The sequence below is a fragment of the Paroedura picta genome, chromosome 16 (assembly GCF_049243985.1).
Source record: "Paroedura picta isolate Pp20150507F chromosome 16, Ppicta_v3.0, whole genome shotgun sequence".
NCBI lineage: Eukaryota > Metazoa > Chordata > Lepidosauria > Squamata > Gekkonidae > Paroedura > Paroedura picta.
This window is the reverse complement of record NC_135384.1, coordinates 7,175,635-7,198,195: the sequence shown is the minus strand read 5'-3', so window position 1 is coordinate 7,198,195 and position 22,561 is coordinate 7,175,635. Positions and strand designations below refer to the sequence as shown.

The following is a 22,561-nucleotide window of genomic DNA, read 5'->3' as shown; positions in this document are numbered from 1 at the left end:
CCGCCCGGGTATAAGTTTTGTAGGTTTTGAAAGCGGAGTTTTACGTTACAGAAGCAAAGTGTCATTGTCCTCAGCGTGCTTTTTGTCTCCCTCTTGGGTGGGAGCGTGAGGAAGTTAAAAAAAAGGAACCCTGATCCGGGCTGATTGCAACCATACTCTGTAGCCAGGGCTTCGTTGGGAATTTGAGTGCGAAATAAAAGTTTTTGGCGACTTCTGTCTTTTCAGCTCAGTTCCCTGCGTATCCTGAAGAGGGCACTAAAGGATAAGCCTCTGGCCTTCAGTCAGTGCGCTAGGGTTGACATTAATCCCAGAATCCTTCACTGAAAACCCTAACCCAGCCACCTTATCTGCCGTGTCAGTGTTCATACTCGCTGCTAACGATACGGTTCACGGTTCAGCCCAAATCCTGCTCCATCCTGTTTGGGTACATATTTTGGCATTAGCATTAGTTTTCTCAGCTCCTGTTCCAAGTGAGCCACGTTGAATTTGGCTCTTCCACTGGAGCAGTCACTGTGTAACAGTTATGAGAGACCCTTTCGTGTTCCACACCTATACGACATTATTGCACAGGAGGGAAAATTGGCCTGAGATGGTCGTACCCCAGGCTTCATCTCCAGGTGGTGTCCAAGGTGCTCCCATTGTACCAACTCAACAATACCATGAGACAAATGAGGCGGAAAAGAGAATTGGGGCTTCAAGCAGGGACTGGAACCTGGCCTATTCCAGGCCTAGTCCTACAAGCTCTGCTTCATCCTAAGTCTTAGGACGGGCCTGCCTAAGACTGCCTGATGAATTGGCGGCTGGGTGTACCATTAGGGCATTCTACCCACTGGGGGCTTAAAAGAGCTCACAAGGAAACAAATACAATTTAGACAAACAGAAAACTATAGGATACTGCCAAGGTGCTGGGCAGTTCCACTGGCCAGGTTCAACCAGAGTCGCCAGCTATGAGTCCTGAGCCAAGATCACTGGTTCGTGCCAAACAACCCATGCCTCTAATTATGGAAATTAAAGATCTAACTGAAGGGGGGGGGGTGTCCCAAGAGTCTCCTCCCTTGAAACTTGAGTCAGTGCCTTTGTGAATCTAGACCACTATGTTATGCTACATCTTTCATGCATGTGTATGTGAATGTAGAGTGGGGGGGTTCTTCTTTCTAAAAAAAAGTGGGAACCTGAAAACTCAAGGCTGCCTTGATTTAGAGCATCCAGGCCTTTATCGTGGAGGGCTATGGGCCGCTCCCAAAATCATGGTTTTGAGGCAGCCCCTTAAGATGTTTCCAGTGTACGTAGGGATATATGCAGCAAAAGGAGTATTTACAAGCCAGCGTCACCCGGGAGCACTTGCCAAGAAGATGGCTCACCCGTGGCTCTCTGTTGGGTACTTTTGTGTAGCCAGCTGGATCAGACGCTGTGCAGTATGGGGCAAGGCTTTTATTTCAAAACTTGAAGGTATTTCTAATGACCCGGCGGCTCTGTCTTGGAGAGTTATCGAAGAAACCCGCTGCCGCCGCGGCTCTGTCCAAGTTCCAGCGACTCTTTGCCAAGCGGCTGGCTTTGTCTATGGGGCGAACCACCCGAAGAAATCATTAATCCATGCCAGCCGGTGCTGCCTCACTTCCTTGTTCCTTGTTCCACCTCTTGCTGTTGACGAGGAGTGAAGTGCAAAGCGTGACAACAGACTGACCTGCGGCCATGGAGGGCAGCTGGGAAGGGAGTCTGGGGGCCGGCAGCGATGGAGCAGGTATGAGGGTCGGCTTCCTCCTCTGGGGGTACTGGCTGGATTCGTGCATTTCGAGAGGTTTGATTGCACTGTGTCTGCTGTAACCCTTTGGCTGTCCGCAAGATGGTTTTCTTGCCACCAGCGATGAACTTGGACCATACGTGAAGGAAGTAGGGTACAAACTGGTTTAAGAGATGGGTGGCTTGTCCTTCAAGGTGAGGGACAGCCGGTGTAATGTAGGCCTTACAAGTAAAGGGGCCTGGGTAGGATCAGTTTCAAATCCCTTTTGTGCTATGGAGCTCACTAGGAACGTTGGGCCTAGTCCCACTCTCAGCCTGGCCTGCCTCGCAGGGTTGTGAGAATCAAGCGAGGGAAGGAAGAAACATGTACGCCTCCTTCAGCCCTCCTCAGATTCCACCATAAAATCTCCTAGATCTTCCCAACCTGACAACCTTAAGTCAGGCCAGGCCCTCACAGGCCAAAATTGGGCTGGAAAGGGCCCTGCCTCCTCCCCTTTGACAAAATCCAGCTGGGAATACTGTGGTTGCCTAGCAACAGTTGCACTGAGGGAATCTGTTGCTTAAAGCTGCAGGCACTCAATTTATAATTCTTTTTTTTTAAAGGTCTCAGTGTATTTTTAGCTTTCACATTTTTTTCCTGCACACCTGAGGCCCCTTTTAAAGGGCTGTAGATCTATCTTGCCCATTCGCACCTCCACTCTCTCGATTTCAGTACCCAAAAACTGGTTGAATTCACTATTACAATATAAGCTGTGCCCCTAAATATCAGTGGCTAAGTAGCAGCTGTAAAGGAGGATTTGTGGCCTTGGGCCCTCTTGAGAGCTCCCAAGTGAGAAATTCTTAGGAAGCTACTGCCAGCATTTGGGTTAATTAGGATCTGATCCAGCAGGGCCCTTCTTAGGGTTTTGAAATCCCTGCCCAGCCATGAAGTTCTCCAACGGAGCTGGATAATGACTCTGGTTCACTTTATTATTTCGACAGCTATAACCTGCTGTTCTCCCCCGGTGGAGAACCAAAGATTGTTCACCCCTACTCTGTGAAAGAGGTTAGCCCGACTATGGGCTTGAGGTCACCCAGAGAGATTCCATGAGGATTCAAATCATATCCCAACGAATCACAGTGGCTTGGAAACTCTTACGGAGTGAGCTTCTCTGACTGTGGCTCCGTATGGGGCCGTCCTTCCGTATTGAGGGGCGGGGTTGGACTGCTTATCTCTGACCCTTGCATGCCCTGAATCCCGTTTTGCATCCTTCCTCCAGGGTCCGGCCGGGGTCGCCGTAGCCCATCTCTCTTTCTCCAGCTCCCAAGCAACCAGACCCTGCGTTTCCGCGGCAACAAGGCTGAGGCCTGGGGAGCAGCTTTGGAGGAGGCCCTGGAGCCCTCGGCGGATCCCCAAAAACACTGCCCCCCTTATGCAGAAGGGAAGGAAGAGGAAGACGGGAAACCTCTGAAAGAGCTACCTCTCTGCCTGGAGGAAAAACGGAGGCTCAGGTAGCAACTGGGGTCTTTTGGGGGGAAGGGGTTAAAAGAGGGCAGGATGCCTGGGGTCTCAAGGAAAGGGGGAAAGGGATAGATCTCTAAAAGCGGGGGGGGGGGGGGAGTGAAGCTTCCTTTTTGAGTTTCCTTTCCCCGAGGAAACACCTGGGAAGAAAACGGGGATTTCACAAAGCGGTTTTGAAAGGTGAGTCGGCTTCTTCTGGGTAGGCATGGGATGGTTGGTGAGGTGCGATCTCTCTTAGTGGGTGGACAGGTCAGCTAAGCACCATCCTTGATCGCCACCAGCTCAAAATTGGTGTGGTGTGTTTTGATGGGCCCTGGTTTGGATGGCCAAGGGCTAGCCTGATTTCATCTGGTCAGGGAAGCTAAAAGCAGGATCAGCCCTGAGTAATATTTGGATGGGAGACCACCAAGCGAGACGTGCATCGCTACACAGAGGCGGGCAATGGCAAGCCGCCTTTGAGCATCTCTTGCCTTGAAAGCCACTGTGACTGAGGCTTGATAGCTCTTTCCACTGCCACGTTTCCGTGGAGGATTCTGTAAGCTTAGAAAAGCTGTGGGGGTCTCATTCTTGACACGCAAGAAACAAAGGTCCAGACATGGAGGATAGGTCCGTGGCTACCTAGATAGACAGACCTTTCATGGCTACTTGGAGATTAAAAGAAACCTCCAGATTCAGTGGCAGTCAACCTTTGAATACCAATGCCAGGAGGCAACCTCGGGGAAGGCCTCGGGCTCCATGCCCTGTTGTTGGATCTGCGGAGGAACTGGCTGGCCACTGTGTGAGACAGGATGCTGCACAAGATGGACTCCTGGTCCAATCTGGCAAGGCTCGTCTTCTGTCCTGAAGCCCACACAAGACTGTTGGGTTTTCCTCAGGGTTCTGCAGGAGCAGGCAGCCAGCAGGCTGAGCGGTTGGCAGCTCTGGCGCGTGGAGAAAAGGCGGACGCTGCGCCACTTGAAGAACCAGGTGGATGCAGTGGCGTCATACGCTGTGATGTGGAAGAGCACGCTGCGTCACATTGAAGGTACGGGTGGTGCTCGGCCGTCCTCACAGAAGCAGGTTGTTAGGGGGCAGGGTGTGCTGGCTGGCCTAGCGTGGTCAGCTCTTGTCTTTTGTGCCCCGAAGGCCATTTTGGGACAGGGATCCAGTCGTATTTCAGCTTCCTGCGGTTCTTGGTCTTGATGAACTTCGTTGCCTCCTTCCTGGTGGTGGGATTTGTGGTGGCTCCCAATGCGGCATTCGAGGCCCTCCACCTCAACTGGACGAGCCGGACCAGCAACACCTCAGGTGAGTCTTTAGGACGATACTGTGAAAGTTCCCATGTCAACCACCCTGAGTCGTGAGGGAAGGCGGTATATAAATATAATAAAACTAGCTTAAAAGCCCGTTCCTAAGAACGGGCCTTGAAAGGCAGCTTAAGGTGGCTTTGGGCCGCAGCTCGGAGCCAAATCAAGTGGGCGGGCGAGGGTTGGGCAGCTCATTAGCAGGTCCCAGACAGAGCTCCTTAGCAGTCAGCTAGTCAGCTCTTTACCAGTCCTTAACAAGCAATGAGCAGGCCGGGAGGCCCTCATCAGCAGGCCCAGCCTAACAGTTAGGCCCAGCCTAACAGGCCAAGGGGTCCTCGTTGGCTCGTCAACAGGCCCTGCCTAGCAGGGCAAGTGGTCCTCATTAGGCTCTGCCTAGCAGGCCAGGAGGCCCTCGTTAGCTCGTCAGCTCGTCAGCAGGCCCAGAAGGACCTCGTTAGCTCATCAGCAGGCACAGTCCAACAGGCCAGGTGGCCCTCGTAAACTCGTCAGCAGGCCCAGGAGGACCTCGTTAGTTCGTCAGCAGGCCAAGCCTAGCAGGCCAGGAGGCCCTTGTTAGCTCGTCAGCAGGCCCAGCCCAGCAGGCCAGGATGTCCTCGTTAACTCATCAGCAAGCCCAGCCTAGCAGGCCAGGAAGCCATCGTTAACTCGTCAGCAAGCCCAGCCTAGTAGGCCAGGTGGCCCTCGTTAGCTCATCAGCAGGCCCAGCCCAGCAAGCCAGGATGCCCTCGTTAACTCATCAGCAAGCCCAGCCTAGCAGGCCAGGTGGTCCTCGTTAGCTCATTAGCAAGCCCAGCCTGGTAGGCCAGAGGCCCTCGTTAACTCGTCAGCAAGCCCAGCATAGTAGGCCAGGTGGCCCTCGTTAGCTCATTAGCAAGCCAGGATGCCCTCGTTAACTCATCAGCAAGCCCAGCCTAGCAGGCCAGGAAGCCCTCGTTAACTCGTCAGCAAGCCCAGCCTAGAAGGCCAGGTGGCCCTCGTTAGCTCATTAGCAGGCCCAGCCCAGCAGGCCAGGATGCCCTAATTAACTCATCAGCAAGCCCAGCCAAGCAGGCCAGGTGGTCCTCGTTAGTTCATTAGCAAGCCCAGCCTAGTAGGCCAGAGGCCCTCGTTAACTCATCAGCAAGCCCAGCCTAGTAGGCCAGGTGGCCCTCGTTAGCTCATTAGCAAGCCCAGCCCAGCAGGCCAGGAAGCCCTCATTAACTCGTTAACTCGTCAGCCTAGTAGGCCAGGTGGCCCTCGTTAGCTCATTAGCAAGCCCAGCCTAGCAGGCCAGGAAGCCCTCGTTAACTCGTCAGCAAGCCCAGCCTAGAAGGCCAGGTGGCCCTCGTTAGCTCATTAGCAGGCCCAGCCCAGCAGGCCAGGATGCCCTAATTAACTCATCAGCAAGCCCAGCCAAGCAGGCCAGGTGGTCCTCGTTAGTTCATTAGCAAGCCCAGCCTAGTAGGCCAGAGGCCCTCGTTAACTCATCAGCAAGCCCAGCCTAGTAGGCCAGGTGGCCCTCGTTAGCTCATTAGCAAGCCCAGCCCAGCAGGCCAGGAAGCCCTCATTAACTCGTTAACTCGTCAGCCTAGTAGGCCAGGTGGCCCTCGTTAGCTCATTAGCAAGCCCAGCCTAGCAGGCCAGGTGGCCCTCGTTAGCTCGTCAGCAGGCCAAGATGCCCTCGTTAACTCATCAGCAAGCCCAGCCTAGCAGGCCAGGAAGCCCTCGTTAACTCGTCAGCAAGCCCAGCCTAGCAGGCCAGGTGGTCCTCGTTAGCTCATTAGCAAGCCCAGCCTAGCAGGCCAGGTGGTCCTCGTTAACTCATCAGCAAGCCCAGCCTAGTAGGCCAGGTGGCCCTCGTTAGCTCGTCAGCAGGCCAGGATGCCCTCGTTAACTCATCAGCAATCCCAGCTTAGCAGGCCAGGTGGCCCTCGTTAGCTCGTCAGCAGGCCAGGATGCCCTCGTTAACTCATCAGCAAGCCCAGCCTAGGAGGCCAGGAAGCCCTCGTTAACTCATCAGCAAGCCCAGCCTAGAAGGCCAGGTGCCCCTCGTTAGCTCATTAGCAGGCCCAGCCTAGAAGGCCAGGTGGCCCTCGTTAGCTCATTAGCAAGCCCAGCCTAGCAGGCCAGGAAGCCCTCGTTAACTCGTTAACTCGTCAGCCTAGTAGGCCAGGTGGCCCTCGTTAGCTCATCGGCAAGCCCAGCCTAGCAGGCCAGGAAGTCCTCGTTAACTCATCAGCAAGCCCAGCCTAGAAGGCCAGGTGCCCCTCGTTGGCTCATTAGCAAGCCCAGCCTAGCAGGCCAGGTGGTCCTCGTTAGCTCATTAGCAAGCCCAGCCTAGCAGGCCAGGAAGCCCTCGTTAACTCATCAGCAAACGCAGCCTAGAAGGCCAGGTGCCCCTCGTTAGCTCATTAGCAGGCCCAGCCTAGAAGGCCAGGTGGCCCTCATTAGCTCATTAGCAGGCCCAGCCCAGCAGGCCAGGATGCCATCGTTAACTCGTTAGCAAGCCCAGCCTAGAAGGCCAGGTGGTCCTCGTTAGCTCATTAGCAAGCCCAGCCTAGCAGGCCAGGAAGCCCTCGTTAACTCATCAGCAAGCCCAGCCTAGAAGGCCAGGTGCCCCTCGTTAGCTCATTAGCAGGCCCAGCCTAGAAGGCCAGGTGGCCCTCGTTAGCTCATTAGCAAGCCCAGCCTAGCAGGCCAGGAAGCCCTCGTTAACTCGTCAGCAAGCCCAGCCTAGTATGCCAGTTGGCCCTCGTTAGCTCGTCAGCAGGCCAGGATGCCCTCGTTAACTCATCAGCAAGCCCAGCCTAGCAGGCCAGGAAGCCCTCGTTAACTCGTCAGCAAGCCCAGCCTAGCAGGCCAGGTGGTCCTCGTTAGCTCATTAGCAAGCCCAGCCTAGCAGGCCAGGTGGTCCTCATTAGCTCATTAGCAAGCCCAGCCTAGTAGGCCAGGTGGCCCTCGTTAGCTCATCAGCAAGCCCAGCCTAGAAGGCCAGGTGGCCCTCGTTAGCTCATCAGCAAGCCCAGCCTAGCAGGCCAGGTGGTCCTCGTTAGCTCATTAGCAAGCCCAGCCTAGCAGGCCAGGTGGTCCTCGTTAGCTCATTAGCAAGCCCAGCCTAGCAGGCCAGGAAGCCCTCGTTAACTCATCAGCAAGCCCAGACTAGAAGGCCAGGTGCCCCTCGTTAGCTCATTAGCAGGCCCAGCCTAGAAGGCCAGGTGGCCCTCGTTAGCTCATTAGCAGGCCCAGCCCAGTAGGCCAGGATGCCTTCGTTAACTCGTTAGCAAGCCCAGCCTAGCAGGCCAGGTGCCCCTCGTTAGCTCGTCAGCAGGCCCAGCCTAGAAGGCCAGGTGGCCCTCGTTAGCTCATCAGCAAGCCCAGCCTAGCAGGTCAGGAAGCCCTCATTAACTCGTCAGCAAGCCCAGCCTAGCAGGCTGGGTGGCCCTCGTTAGCTCATTAGCAAGCCCAGCCTAGCAGGCCAGGAAGCCCTCGTTAACTCATCAGCAAGCCCAGCCTAGTAGGCCAGGTGGCCCTCGTTAGCTCGTCAGCAGGCCAGGATGCCCTCGTTAACTCATCAGCAAGCCCAGCCTAGCAGGCCAGGAAGCCCTAGTTAACTCGTCAGCAAGCCCAGCCTAGTAGGCCAGGTGGCCCTCGTTAGCTCATCAGCAAGCCCAGCCTAGCAGGCCAGGAAGCCCTCGTCAGCAAGCCCAGCCTAGAAGGCCAGGTGACCCTCGTTAGCTCATTAGCAGGCCCAGCAGGCCAGGATGCCCTCGTTAACGCATCAGCAAGCCCAGCCAAAGCAGGCTGCATCCTACTTGGACAGCCGGACATGTCTCACCCCCTAAGCTGTTTCATAAATATATAGAGGAACAACAATGATAATAAAATGTGCCAGAAATCCCAAGTTCCTTGAGGAAGAAACCATTTCAGATCTCAGTATGAATGGAAATTATTACAATTGTCTGTATATTTGTCTTCATATTTGGGTCTTTCCAACACTTTCCCTCAGCTTAAGCGTCACATCATTTCCCCCCAATATTTTTCACATTCTGATTTTCAGTTTGCTCTGTGCTTTCCCAAATTCTATCGAAGGCAATTCAAGGAAGCCCAAAGCAGCAACAGGGAAAACATCGAAAAACAGCACCGGAAAAATGAACTGTTGCCAGTTGGCACCCAAGCCATGAGAAAACCTGTGTTACAAGATCCTTTCTCTTCCATATGTTACATAGCAATGGAAGAGGCTGAAATTCTGCAGGTGTAGCTTCCCCTTCAGTGCATTGACATATTTTGTGCTTCTGTAGCACACCTTTGGAAAACAGAACAAACCAGAGTTAGTTATGCTGCATCTATTTCCTTGGACTCCCGGATTTAGTAGCACGGCAGGGCCTATAACAGTTTCAGTTAGCCTCTGGATTCCCTGGGGCCAAGGAAATTAATTTGTGTTTCCTGCCTTTTCCTTTCAGTGAATGCCACTTGTCTGAATTACAACCCCTCCATATATGGCTTGGTCAGCTACTTTTCCTATATCATGGATCTTCTGTCCGGCAAGGTGAGGCACTGTGTCCCAAGAACGGCCCAGAAAGGGCTACCATGACACACTTTCAATAGTGGCCAGTTATGCGTGTGTGTTTATCCCCCCTACAGGGCTTCATGGAATTCACCTACCTGTTCTATGGCCACTACCAAAATTCGGCAGTCGACTTTGCCGCCTTCTCCTACAACGTCCCCCTCGCCTACCTTCTCACGGCGTTCTTCTACCTCCTCTTCTGTTTGATATGGATTGTACAGAGGTGAGAGAACTGCTCCGCACTGTAGAAGCAGCCATCCTCCACACCAGAAGGTGTGGAGAGGAATCTAACTTCAGTCCTTGTTCTCTCCGCTCTTCCGCCTTCAGGTCAGTCTATTGCCTCAAACGCAGCCTGGTTAGCGAAGACGCTTCCCTTGGATCCTACAGCGACAAAGTTTTCGCCGGCTGGGATTTTGGCCTGATGCAGCCCAACGCAGTGGAGTTAAAGCACAAGAGCATTCGCTACGAACTGCGGGTAAGGCGGATGATAATGCCGGAAAGGCTAGAACTAGATATCAAGGAACGCTGGGGTGTTTTGGCTTGGATTTCCAGGAGACTGGTAAAATGTTGTGGGTTACTGGGACCCAGAGAAGGACATACAAGTCTCTTTGCGTACCTGCTCCCTGCTGCAGCCTGCCCCAAGGTAAGAGGCATTCAGAGATGGTTTGCCATTGGACTGCCTCTGCATTGTGACCCTCTGTGGTCTCCCCTCCAGATACGAACCAGGGCTAGTCCTGCCAAGGTAATACCAGGCTAGCTTGGGCTATGCAGGGCAGCGCATGTCCGCCCTTAGCTTTGACATACTGCGAGTCTTTTGCTTCTGTGCCCATTCACCTGTCCCTTTCAAGGTGAGTCAGGCTTTTCTGTGGCACAAAGTCTAATTTTTGGCTTAAAGCTGTACAGCATATAATGACCCAGGCCAGCAACAAAAAATAATTATATGGGGGCCAGGTCCAATTGTACCCCCGCATGAAATGCCTCGTAGCACACATCGAATGCAAGAAGGAGGAGGAGGAGAAGACGAAGATTCTTATATGCCGCTTTCCTCTACCAGGAGTCTCAAAGTGGCTTCCAATCGCCTTCCCTTTCCTCTCCCCACAACAGACACCCTGCGAGGGAGGTGAGGCTGAGAGAGCCCTGATATTACTAAAGAAGATAAAAATAAACTCCATCATGAGATCTGTAGTCCGTGGACATCTGGAGAGCCAGAGTTTGTCCTGCTCTAGAATTATTGTGATGGAAAGCTCATTTTAGGGATGCTAAGGAGTCTCTTTGTTCCTGCAGATGGATCTTGAGGAGGAGATGTTCCGCAGGCGCCTGGCGGAGCAGACCACAAAGCAACGAGTCGCCCTCTATGTCCTCCGAAGCTTCCTCAACATTCTGGTCTTAGGCCTGCTGGCTGGAGGCTTTTTCTGCATCTACTTGGCAACCGAGTATTCCCAGTGGCTAGTGGGATCGGTAAGGAAGTAGCTTTCACATACAGTCTCCCTTTTATTACTGGTGGGGGGTGGAATCGTCCCAAATTCCTGCCCTCTGATTTAGCAGGTCATGGATTCAGTAACTGCACTGTCCTTTGGGGGGGAGCATGCTGGGAGAGAGAACCTGGGCCAAAAGGGGGAGCCGGCTCTTATAATCTCTGGGTCTCTCTATAGTTGCACCTGTTGAACTTCTGCCAGAACATCTCAAGGACATAGCAAATTTGTCTCTCTCTGTTATTTATTTATTTTTGTGCTTACATGCCGCTCTTTCCTGGAGGCTCCGGGTGGCTCTCAAAAGTTAAAACACAATAAATGTAGATCATATAAAACTTCAAATACAGTCATCATTATTTAAAAATGAACATCACCAATCTGCTCAGGTCCCCTCCTAGTTCCAAGGGACGGGAAGAGGCGATCTTTGGTAATCTGGAATTCTCTGTCTTTCTGCAGGTGGATTCTCCTGTCAAAGGTCAAAATACCTTGGAGCTGCTGGCAGCTTATCTCCCGTCTGCCGTTATCACGGTTGCAAACCTCCTTATCCCAATGATTTTTGCAATCATCGTGCAACTGGAGAAATACCCACTCAGCTTTGAAATCAAAATCACTCTTCTCAGGTACAGGAAGGGCTGGATGCTAGCTTGGTCCGGGCTGTCATCTCAGGCAGCAACTCATTCCAGCAGGTTCCAGTTGAGGCCAGATGGATGTCTATGAGGCCAGGGACCACTGATAGATTAGCACAGATCTCTGGGGGATGCATTGGGAGAGACGGTCCCCTCAGATATGCAGGCGCCAGACGGTGTGGGGCCCTGAAAGTCAATGCCCAAACCTTGAACCTGCTCTGAACTCGACCGGCAACCAATGTAACTGCTATGGGACAGGTCAAATATGTGCCCTCCACCTATCTGAGCAGCTGCATTTTCCAGGTCAAGACCAAGGGTCGCCCTGCACAGAGCAAGTTACAGTAATCCGCACCCTAATTATTGCTTTTCAATTGTCTTGTCTGGTAGGAACGTCTTCCTCCGTCTCGCAAGCCTGGTGGTTCTTCTTGTTTCCCTTTGGTCCCAGATCACCTGTAACGGGGACCCGCAAAATGCACACTGCAAGGACTGTGGATACAGCAACCAGTTCCTGGTGAGGAGAACCAGGAGGAGGCTGGAGCTCAGATTCTTGAGTGGAGAGGAAGAGCTAATGGCCGGACCAGATCTAGGTTGCTACTTCTCCTCTGTCCTTCAAGAGAAGTATTCCTCTCATGACACTCATACAACTGATCTCAAGAAGACCTGCCTTTGGGGGCAGGCTCTATGGCAGGGGCAGCCAAACTGGCTCTCCAGATGTCCATGGCTAGGGGCTCATGGGAATTGTAGTCCAAGGACATCTGGAGAGCTCTGGCTGGCCACCCCTGCTCTATGGCATTCATACCACTGCTGAAATATCTCCCCCCCCAAACTTCAGTCTTCCCTAGCTCCCCTACCAAATCTCCAGGATTTTCAAATCCTGACCTGGCAGCCCATGAAGGACAAACAGCTACCAGGATTACCTGGAATAGCTGCAAGGAAGAGGAGAATGAAGGCACCTTGCCGGGAATTGTGCCAGACGGGGCCTGAGATGGTTCTTTTTGTCCCTCCAGTGCTGGGAGACTGCAGTGGGGCAGGAAATGTTCAAACTGTTGATCTTTGACCTGCTGATCATGTTGCTGGTGACGTTGTTTGTGGAATTTCCAAGAAAGTAAGTTTTGCTCCCCCCTACTCCATGTCATAGGAGATGGGCATAAAGGTTGTCTGCTAGCCTCTATGAAACCATCTGATTTAAGATTTGGGGGGGTGGGGGTTCGCTCTTTACTCTTTGGTGAGCAGGGGTTTAGCTGTTCTTCGAAGAGGTTCGCAGAAAGATAAAGTCGGAAGGAATTTAAGGATTATCTTGGCAGCTGGGGTTGCCCACCAGCCTGGAGAGAAAAGCCCTTTCTCTTTAATAGAAGCACTGGCCCAATTCCAACTCCCCAAACAAAAGCCATGTGATACCTTTTGTTGAGACTAACCCAAATGACCCATAAACAGCGAACAAGCATTCGGGTGTTACAGAACTCTTAGTCAGCCTGGATGTAAAAAAACAAAAAATGGAGAGCTCTTTCAGGCCATGTGGTTAGGACCTTTTGTTGCACTGTTCTATGTAGTTACCCCATGGTGTTATATGTAAGCCACCCAGAGCCGTATGGAAGGGCGGTATAAAAATCTAAAACAAACAAACAAATAAACATACCTCCTAGGACAGGGGTGGCCAAACTGGCTCTCCAGATGTCCTTGGACTACAATTCCGAGGAGCCGCTGCCAGCATTTATCCTGTTGACAACACGAAAATCAGAGCTTGGCACCATTTTTCTCTGAGGGCCAAACACCACCGAACCCATGGGATTCTCCAGAACCGACTTGGCTTCCCTGCAGCCACCCAGCAGCTGAGCACCATTGTCATCACCATGATGCTCCTGCCGTTTCCCCACACCAAAACAGCACCCGGCAAGGGAGGGGAGATTTCCCTGCTTCTGCTGCTTCCCATGGAGCAGTTCCAGCTCACAGAGCAGCAAAAACAGGGAAATAACTCCCCTACAATGCTGCTTTGGAATGAGAAAATGGCAGGAGCTCCCCCCCCCCCATGGTGTTGTTTTGAGCCTGTTTGGCCTCTCCTTTTTTTGTTAAAAGCCTCCCTCCCCCCCACAACCAGTTAAAACCCAAAACTTGTAGTTTGGCCCTGATGACAGACGGAACGTGTGGAGCCCTTGAAAGTCTGAGAGCCATGGGAGAACAGGGTGGTCCTTGTATTGACAGCGCTGGAAATTAATGTCGCCTGGTGCCCAAGGGTAGGAAATCAATACAACTTTTTGTTTCCTCTAATTAAGGCTCAAGAGCCCTTGTTGTGTTTTCCCCCCACATTAGTGGCGTTGAAGGGGAGCTTGCAGTGGCTTGCATAAACATTCTTCCCTGTTTGATCCCACAGGGGCAGTATCACGAAAATAAAAGCAGAAAATACTCCAGTGTGATTTCAGTATTGTACAAGATATCTCAGTTTTCCTAGATCAGTGGTTCTCAACTTTCCTAATGTCGCCACCCTTTACTACAGCTCCTCATATTGTGGTGACCCCCAACCATAAAATCATGCAAACTGAAAACATAAAAACTGAAACGAATGGCGTGAAGATCCATTGTTCACGATTGTTTATAAATTGGTTTTTCCCCCCCAGGTTTTCTCAGTTCAGTTCTGCCTCTTGTCCCACCATGCCCATCTTGCTCTTTTCTGCTGCTCCAGACAGAGTAATGCTCTATCTTGATCTACTCCACAAGGCTGTTGTGTGGATGAAATGGAAGAGGAGCGATGTTGGCCACTTTGGGACCCCCTTTCCGCATCCCCTGTGAAACAGTCGTTCGACTCCCAAAGGGGTCCTCACCTCCATGTTGAGAACCACTTTCCTAGAGGCTTGTGCGGTTCCAGCTAAGGCACTTGGATTCTGGAACCGCACAAGCCAGACTGCAGTAAAGGTTAAAGGGCCCCTGTATAGATGAAACCATCTCAAACCAGAAAGCCCTCTAGTTCACGGTTCACTGCTCTACCGCTTTGCATGATCCACATCTGTTCACTTCCCTCCTTTGCATTCCAGGATGTTGGTGACATATCTGCCCTCCTTCCCATTAGTAAAACTGTGGGGGCACCAGGAGTTCATGGTGCCCTCCAACGTCCTTGATCTGGTGTATGGGCAAACCCTGTGCTGGACGGGCGCTCTCTTCTGCCCCCTGCTGCCTGTCCTCAACACTCTAAAATATATTATGGTCTTCTACCTGAAAAAGGTGAGTTGTGGGTGGAGAGGCAACCGGGCACAAAGATTTCTAGGTCGCTGACAAAGAGGGCATATGGTCTGATGGGGAGAAACTGAGAACAGCACATGTTAAAGGGGGGGATTTGGGGTCTCATGTATGGTTTTCAAACTTCCTACCTTCAGGAAACCCTTTCCACATTGACATTGCTGATAAAGCCTGGCCTAACTGTGAGGGCATCCCTGCACATTTCAGGGGATTCTGAGATTTGTTCTAGATGAACTGGCAGAATAGTGTGGTTAAATTCTGATGGGAAGAGAGTGTGTTCTGTCATGTCAGGGTTGAGGTTGGGTGCCACGTTTTAATACTCCCCTGTGCATTAAAAACAACAGAACAAAAATAAAACGTCTCTGGCTAAGCAGAGAACCAGAACAGCGAGGAAAAAGCAATGCTGGAACTTTCTTCCAGATGTGCTCAGCTTTCCTTAAAAGGAAAATCTCCTATCCTCATTGAGGAGCCTCTAACAAGCATCCAAGAAACCCCAGAACTGCCTGGAGACCTGCAATTTACTGCCAAAACAGAAGTCCTCACCTGTCTCTTAAATGACAGCCAGGTGGCACTTCATCTCTTGTTGTTGCTCACTGTGATTCTACCTAGAGCAGGGCCTTCAAAGAGGCCTTGAGTATTTGGGCAGATTCTATTGCACCTCATTCTTGGGGTTCGTTATGTTAAAAGATTCCCAGCTTCTCTTGGCAAAAAGATATGAACGAGGTCTCTTGAGCTCTTACTTACCCCATTGCATATTTTCTTCCTCCTCCTTTCTAGTTAACCCTCTATGCCAACTGCCGGCCCGCTGAACGGACGTTTCGGGCCTCTAGCTCCAATTTCTTTTTCCTGTTGGTTTTGCTCTTGGGCCTGACTATTTCTTGTGTTCCTGCTTTATACAGCATGTTTGTGTAAGTATTAAGACCCTCGCCAAGTCTATTGGTTGAGAAGTCCGAACAGGAATGGGATGGAGGGAGGAAAAGGCTGGGATCTTTTTTTTTGGGTGGCAGATCAGTGGTAGAGAAAACAAAGGGAAGAATCGAGATCCAGAGGGGCAACTCTATAAACAGCCTCAAATCAAGGACATTTGAAGGAATGTCCTCCATCCTGCCTGGCGGGCCATCCCTAATCTTGCAAATGCCGGTGGCAGCTGCCGTGGAAATAGGGAGCTCTTATGCCTGTAATAGCTGCTGCTATTCTCGTTTTTTTGGTTGCCTCGCCAATATTGAATGAATTACAAGCACAAAGCAAGGCAGTGCAACAAGCCATGTGTTTGCTTCCATATTATAAACCTATATTTCTAAACAATGGCATCTGTTTGCAAACCAATACTCCCAATTTCAACCTTGAATGTTGATACGCTACGATATCATCGGATACCAGTTAACAATCGATTCTAAGTGTCCTTCATTGGTGATGGTCATTTCCAAGCAGAGCTCTTCAGAGTCTGAAAACCCCTCAAGTGGCTCCAAAATTTATTTAAGCCCCCTTGGCCTAGCAGCATATATATAATTATAAATCCGTCTGCCTTTCACTCCCCCTAATGCTGCAGTTGTGTCCTTGTTCTCTGTCTCCTATAGACTGTCCCCTTCGAAAGCCTGTGGCCCATTTCGAGGGGAGCCCACCATGTGGAACACGGTCTCCAACGCTATTTCTGAGCTGCCCCCTACTGCCCAGGAATTCTTCGAGTTTGTAGGTTCTCTGGCCTTCGCGGTGCCCTTGTTCCTGTTGCTAAGGTGAGAGGTCACAGAGGTGGCCATCTGGGTTCTAGGAATGGGGACAGGGAGGGAGAAGAGGGCAGGATGCTTGGATTTCTACCTCCTAGGGGCAGAAGCACACACACTGACACCATGTTGTTCTCCCCCTTCCTTCTCCTTTGCTTTTTATGTCATCTTCAAGCATCCTCATGCTCTACTTTGTGGTTCTTGCTGGCTCATACAGCTCCATGGTCAAAGACCTGAAAGGGCAGCTCCAGCTGGTGAGTGGTTGGCAAGAGGCATCACGAGAGTGGGCGGGGGGCAAAAACCCACCTCTAGCATTGGCTGGTTCGAGAAACTGCCAAATGGTTAGGGGTCCAACAGGGGCGGCCACGGTATGGGTATGTGCCGCTTTAACCCTTTCCTTCCCAAACTGGAGGGCTGGGCTGGACTTCTGCCTTAGGTATTTATTTATTATTTATCCCATGGCGCATGTAGTATAGCCAGAAGATCAAAGGGTTGTCTGACAACCAGGTGAAGGACAATAGGAGGTGGTCTGCCAGTAATCTGGCTCTGTATTACGACCCCTAATGTTTGTTAGCTTCCAAGACTTGACATGATCTGGCTTACCTGTATTATCCAGGTCAGGGTCTGCTTTAGGCCTTCGTGGCAGTCAGTCTAAACAGGATTAATCTTAGATGGAGCATGATCTGAAACGATACAAGGAAAATGCCTTCTGTCACGACCTGTGGTCATTTTAAAGCCACTCGAAGTTGGTTCCATGCCTGGACTTCCCTAAAAATAAAGTCTCCCCACATACATTCATCAATTCTAATTTTGAGAGAACTGCAGCTGCCATTTCCCCAAGCAAAACTGGCGCCTTTTCTCTATTTTTCAGTATAAAGGAACAAATTTGGGGAGGATAGGGAGGAGATCCCACTAGGCTAATATGGAATAGCAGGGAAGACGAAATGTTCAATTCCCTTCTCCCCATCTTTTCTCTCTCTTACTCATAGGAGGGTCAGGATAAGCTTTTCTTAGTGAAGCAGATTTCCGAGTTGAGCCAATGAAGCGGAAGAATGGATGACAAGATATCTATCCTCCTTACCAGAAGAAACTGTTGGATATTGACTCTATCGATTCTGCTCACGTGCCCGCCGGTTGTGCTTCTGGATGCTGCAGCCTTTTGTTCTTCCCAAGTTCTCTCAAGACAGTTCTCCATCTGGTTGAAATTGCACGACAATAATGCATTTTTTAATGCCTTCTCATGAGGAAAGCACAGTAATTCTTTAAGGAAGAACAGACATGCATCTGACTCTGAGAGCAGTGTCTGCACAAAGCTTTAAAGAAATCTAAAATGAACTGCAACGTAAACTTTGGACGTTCTGATTTCAAATATTATGAAATGTCAGGATTTTAAGGGGAATTTGTGTTTCCATAAGGGAAAATGAGATTTTTTGTTAAGTAAAAAGTCAAATGTTGGCATTAAAAGGTAAATTTGAATAAGTTACTTTAAAAGTCGTTGAACATTCTACAGTCCTTCCATTAGGATTTCAAGAACCTAACTCTGAGGGCAGATTCTTCCCTGGAGGACCAGCACGGAATTGTATTGTGTGTCACTCCCTTCTAGCAACAGGGCTCTGATCCTAAGGTCTCTTCTATAGGATCCCCAAGTCACAGAATGAGCCTTCCTCATTTAAGGAAAATTTCAATTGGGGCTTCAATTTCATGGTGAGATTAAAAAAAAAATGTTACTGGCGTTATTAAAACCTAAATAACTAGTTCTATTAGTAAAGATGCGACGTAAGAGCCAAAGGTAAAATAGAAGTTCACTGTCCCACCGAAATCTTCTTTTAAAATAAAAATTACCCACCTCACTAATCAGCAGGGAGAGGGTTAAGCCTGCGCCAGTCAATACGAAACGGTGACATGATCACCAACCAATCAGAATACTCCATGAGCGTGGAAGACGTCACCAGCCGCTTCGCCCCACCCCCGGAAACTGAAGGGCGGGAACAAGCTGCAGCCAATCGGAGAAGCGAAGGCGATTGCGGAAGCGGAAATTAAGGGAGAAGCCGACCGGGCGCCGAAGCAACAGCAGCAGCGATGAACATCCTTCCGAAGAAGTCGTGGCATGTGAGGAACAAGGACAACGTCGCCCGGGTGCGGCGGGACGAAGCGGAGGCCGAAGCCCAGCGCCAAAAGCGGGAAGCTCGAGTCCTGCTGGCTGAACAGGAGGCGAGTAGCCCTTACCGCGCATGCGCCGCCTGCCTCGGATTTGTGCACTGCTGCAGAAAATAACTACTGCGCATGCGTGTACTCCCAATACGGTAACGGGAGCAAGATGGACTGAACCATTATCGTAACGGGGGTGTGAAAGACGCCCGTTATTTAATTGCCTACTTATCAGGGAACCCAAAGCGGGGTACATTAGAGGAGAGCAGAACGATAGAAGCCGCTTTGAACCCCCAATGAAATGAAAAGCGGGGCACAAATGAGATGCAGTAAGTTATCTGCCATGACTCCCAAGATCTCTCTTTTGGTTAGCTACCGCCTGTTTGGGCCCTATCAATATATATTATTAATCAGGATTTTTGGCTCCAGTGTGCATTACTTGGCACTGTTGCGTGTTGAACCTCATTTGCCACATTGATGCCCACTCGCCTGGCCTCACTAGATCCCTCTGGTGCACCTCACAGCCCTCCCTGCTTCTCTCCTTAGTGACACGCACACAGCCACTTCACTGCTTACACTCAGCTCGAAAGCACGAACAAACAAATTAAAAGGCAACTGGAATTAGTAGCGAACTCTGCCGCACTCTACGTCTTGCCGCTTTCCACTGCAAAAACTGCCCATGTATTCTCCCTCTCTGCTTTCTGTCAATGAACTTGTTTTTGATCCGCAAGAGGGCTTGCTGTCCTGTCCCACCTTGGACGGCGAGGCTCCTGTTTAGCAGAGGTAACCATGGAGATGGGGAGGAAGGGACGCAGGACAAAGATGCCCCGCTTTAGAACCTCCTTTCCTCCTCTTCCTCGCAGGCTCGGACTGACTTCTTGCGCAAGAAGGCCCGTCTGTCAGCCCCAGGAAGCGGCAGCTCGGACCTCCTGTCTGTGGACTCAGACGGGCCCGCGCAACACATCAACCTTTTCCAGGAGTTACAAGAGGGCGGAAACAAAGAACATGAGGAAGAGAAGAGGCAGGAAAAGGTAAGGGGGGGTGGGGGTGAAAGAAGCAGGATCAAGCAGGCTTTGTTCACTGCCAAGAGTGCTTAGGTCTAGCTAGATAGCATCACCAGTTTCAGAAATGGAAATTGCTGGGAAACGAGGTGAGGTGGTCTGGGCGGGAGAGGGGAAGAAACAGGGCTGGTAGCATAGTACTCTGCTTTTTATATATCCTTTGAATTGGATATGTAAGTTTGGCTGAGTATAGCCAAACTTCATTGACCTTGATGCCAAGGGTAGTCAACCTGTGGTCCTCCAGATGTCCATTGACTACAATTCCCATGAGCCCCTGCCAGCATTTTCTGTCGGGTTCATGGGAACTGTAGTCCATGAACATCTGGAGGACCACAGGTTGACTACCCCTGCTTTATGCTATTCTCTAAATTGTGGACCCCTTTGTGGTTTATTCTGGATTGAACCAGTTTATTACTTCCAGACTAGTGAATGTTTCTTCATTTCATAGGGTGAGCTGCAGGCATTGCCATGCAAACTGGGTACCTATTAAACCAGCTGTTCATACTATTAGCTGGTGGAAGCTAGAATATCCCACCCACTTTCAGCAGGGGCTGATTGGTTCAGCAGGCAGGTTCAGCAGGTAAATTGGAGTGAGGCTTTAAGGAACCCAAAGGAGAAAGGCAGCTCCAGTTCAAGGCACCAAGAATGGTAGATCTGATAAATGCTCGGATAATAGTCTAGGGGAACCTTTTCTGAGCGTGGTTAAGGGCAGAGTGAGATTAAACACACACTCTAAAACTGGGCCAATCGTTCGCGTGTCACACTTTGCGAGGTACAGCTGGGTTGTTCTTCTCCGCAGGAGCGGCGGGAAAAGGCTTTGGGGATCCTCACTTACTTGGGCCAGAGCGCGGCAGAGGCCCAGACGAGTCGGCCTTGGTACCAGGAGCCCCCCGAACGCAGCGAGGCTGTCGCCAAAGACACAAAACTGAAAGGGAGGCTGGACCCGTTGGTCGAGATGGAAAGGCATCTCCGCAAAAAGAAGAGCCCCTGGAAGGAAGGGAAGAAAGGGAAAGGGGAGAAGCAGCAGAAGGAAAGCAGAGGGAACTCGGCCGTAGGGTAGGTGCTGCAGGTCTGTACAAGAGCATCTGCTTGTTCAGAGGGCGCATAGGAAGCACTGGGCCCTTCCCTTCACATAGTATCACACCAGTCCGTGCAGAGAGATTCAGGTAAAACACACACCTTGGGAGAATCCCTTCCTTCCTGAACATTGTGTACGATCAGGGCTAAATGGCTCTTAAGATTGGGAGGGGGCGGGGGCTTGAAGATAAAATCCTCTTTTCCCCAAAAGAGGCACAGATATGGAAACAAGAAAACAGATATTTTGTGTTCCACTCCCAAACTAAGATTGGGTAAGAACAGCGGCCTCTAATCTGGAGATCCAGGATTGATTCCCCGCTTCTCTTCCATGTGCAGCCAGCTGGGTGACCTTGGGCCAGAGCTCTCTCAACCCCACCTGCCTCACAGGGTGTCTATTGTGGGGAAAGGAAGGCAATTGTAAGCCGCTTTGAGGTGCCTTCGGGTAGTGAAAGGCGGGGTACAAAACACCAGGCTCGAATGAAAAGGAGCTCTTGGTCTTCTGCTAGAAGCAGGAAGTGGGAGGGATCCCTGATACCAGCTAGTAGGAAAGAGTCAGGAATAACTCCCTGTCGGCCACTGCCATCAGGGTGGGGGGGATGGGGCGTACCATTTTTACTTCACTTTGTCCTATAATATCCAGAGCTGTTAAAGTCACTCTCAAAATTGAACTAATTCCATTTTGAGTTCCTGTCGATGATGAGAACTATGCTATGGCCATGCAAACTCCTAGTTCTGAACAAGCTGACCACCGACACTCAAAACAAATCACGCCAATATTGCGATTGTATGCAACTCTGTCTCCTGCCTGAGGGTTACAGGTGGGCAAGGAATGTGGGCTTTGACTTCTAACCCCCCGTCCTGCTTCTCCCGCAGGCCTCCTTCTCTCTCACCGTCCCCTCTGGAGAAGCTACGGCAGGAGCGGCTGCGCAGAGAGCAGGCAGAGCGAGCCCGGGCTGAGGCCCTTCTGTGCCAGAAGGCAGGAAAACCCCTCCCAGGGGAGGCAGAGGAGGAAGTGGACGAAAGGAAACGCGGCTACAACTCTCAGTTCCACCCGCAGCTGGCCAGGAAGAGGGTCTGGGAGCCAAAGTGAGGAGCCCTGTTTGTTCTGTGGGACCCGTAGTAGCCACCTGGCAGCAGCCCAGGGAGAGCCTTCTGCTCTCGGAGGTCTGAAGGTGGCTGCTTTTGTCCGTCAAGACTGTCCGAAGAGGGGCAGGCAGCTAACGTCTGTTCACCGTTTGCTATGGACAGCAGCCCTTTCAGTGGCCTCGTTCTTTTGATTCGACACGCCTTTTGCTTCAGGCTGTCCTGCGGCCAGGGAGGCCTGCTGAGCGGTTTCAGTTGGCTTATTTTGAACTCGGATCATTGTTGGACGCTGCGTTAACCCGTTAGGAGGTTTTGGGTGAGAAATAGCTAGGTTCTTCGCTGGGAAACATTTAATGCGGTCAGAACGTGCCGTGGGCTTGGATGTACATAAACACGACCTTTCTCTACAGCTGATTGAATTGGCAGTGCTTCTCTTTAAATAAAAGCTCTTCACTGGGGAGGAAAGAGAGCTGCTTAGACCTGTAATCTCACAGCCTTCATTACTAGAAGAGGTACAGCTACCCTCCATGGACAGGCTTTTAACTTCATTAGATATGCTGCTCCCCCCTCCCCCCCTTGGTAATGCCACAAACCAAAGGACCAGCAGGATCAGTGTTACCATCCCAGGCTCTTCTTTTTCTCTGCACTAGGTGTCCTCCCCTATCATAACAGACCCCCTAGACCCCCCGGGGACTGGTCATCCGTGTACTGAACAGGCTAGAGTGTTCCAGGAAGTCACCACCGCCCAGGAGAAGGGTGGCCAAACTGTGGTTCTCCAGCTGTCCACGGACTACAGTTCCCATGAGCCAGCAGGGGCTCATGGGAATTGAAGTCCATGGACATCCAACGCACACCACCCCTGGCTTTAGGAGCCTGTGCCCATCTTACCCTGCTAAGCTTTGCCTACTTGAATCTGAAAAATGCCCAACCTGTACAAAAGGACATTGAAATTTCTACTCCCGGCTGTGAGAAATACGTTTTAGCTGGGTGACAAAGGGGTGTGCCAGGTCAACCTGCAACATTCAGGCAAAACCACAGAGGCAGGAAAAGCCCG

General features: G+C 51.2%; 3 protein-coding genes across 4 annotated transcripts in view; 2 read left to right on the top strand and 1 right to left on the bottom strand.

Moving 5' to 3' along the window:
- The window catches only part of TSEN34 (tRNA splicing endonuclease subunit 34), a 35,191-nt gene extending 17,834 nt beyond the window's left edge, over nucleotides 1-17,357 (bottom strand). The window contains exons 1-3 of the mRNA XM_077314844.1: nucleotides 17,220-17,357; nucleotides 16,742-16,821; nucleotides 12,826-12,905 (exon numbers count right to left, since the gene is read on the bottom strand). The gene's annotated coding sequence lies outside the window, so the exon portion shown is untranslated. The remainder of the gene's footprint in view (nucleotides 1-12,825; nucleotides 12,906-16,741; nucleotides 16,822-17,219) is intronic.
- TMC4 (transmembrane channel like 4) lies at nucleotides 1,302-17,621 on the top strand. Its single transcript, XM_077314838.1, has 16 exons — nucleotides 1,302-1,741; nucleotides 3,000-3,231; nucleotides 4,117-4,265; nucleotides 4,367-4,528; nucleotides 8,988-9,073; nucleotides 9,169-9,314; nucleotides 9,419-9,566; nucleotides 10,376-10,549; nucleotides 11,020-11,183; nucleotides 11,577-11,700; nucleotides 12,197-12,294; nucleotides 14,216-14,402; nucleotides 15,195-15,325; nucleotides 15,995-16,150; nucleotides 16,314-16,392; nucleotides 17,128-17,621. The coding sequence occupies exons 1-16, from the start codon at nucleotides 1,693-1,695 to the stop codon at nucleotides 17,179-17,181; spliced, it is 2,139 nt and encodes a 712-aa protein (XP_077170953.1). The 5' UTR covers nucleotides 1,302-1,692; the 3' UTR covers nucleotides 17,182-17,621.
- Nucleotides 17,622-18,145: 524 nt separating this feature from the next.
- Nucleotides 18,146-21,972, top strand: LENG1 (leukocyte receptor cluster member 1). Of its 2 annotated transcripts, none has more exons than XM_077314847.1 (4): nucleotides 18,146-18,349; nucleotides 19,150-19,317; nucleotides 20,147-20,403; nucleotides 21,298-21,972. In XM_077314847.1, exons 1-4 carry the CDS (start codon nucleotides 18,218-18,220, stop codon nucleotides 21,512-21,514), a joined length of 774 nt encoding a protein of 257 aa, XP_077170962.1. In that variant the 5' UTR covers nucleotides 18,146-18,217; the 3' UTR covers nucleotides 21,515-21,972. The 2 variants fall into 2 exon arrangements, with proteins under 2 accessions (XP_077170962.1, XP_077170963.1); XM_077314848.1 differs by having other exon boundaries at nucleotides 18,305-18,441.
- The last annotated feature ends 589 nt before the right edge of the window (nucleotides 21,973-22,561 follow it).

Excerpts from the sequence above, each read along its gene's own strand:
- TMC4 (XM_077314838.1), top strand. The coding sequence starts at position 1,693 with ATGGAGGGCAGCTGGGAAGGGAGTCTGGGGGCCGGCAGCGATGGAGCA. Across the intron at positions 4,529-8,987 it reads CCGGACCAGCAACACCTCAG|TGAATGCCACTTGTCTGAAT; the intron begins GTGAGTCTTTAG and ends TTTTCCTTTCAG. Across the intron at positions 9,074-9,168 it reads TGGATCTTCTGTCCGGCAAG|GGCTTCATGGAATTCACCTA; the intron begins GTGAGGCACTGT and ends TCCCCCCTACAG.
- LENG1 (XM_077314847.1), top strand. The coding sequence starts at position 18,218 with ATGAACATCCTTCCGAAGAAGTCGTGGCATGTGAGGAACAAGGACAAC. Across the intron at positions 19,318-20,146 it reads AAGAGAAGAGGCAGGAAAAG|GAGCGGCGGGAAAAGGCTTT; the intron begins GTAAGGGGGGGT and ends TCTTCTCCGCAG. Across the intron at positions 20,404-21,297 it reads AGAGGGAACTCGGCCGTAGG|GCCTCCTTCTCTCTCACCGT; the intron begins GTAGGTGCTGCA and ends CTTCTCCCGCAG.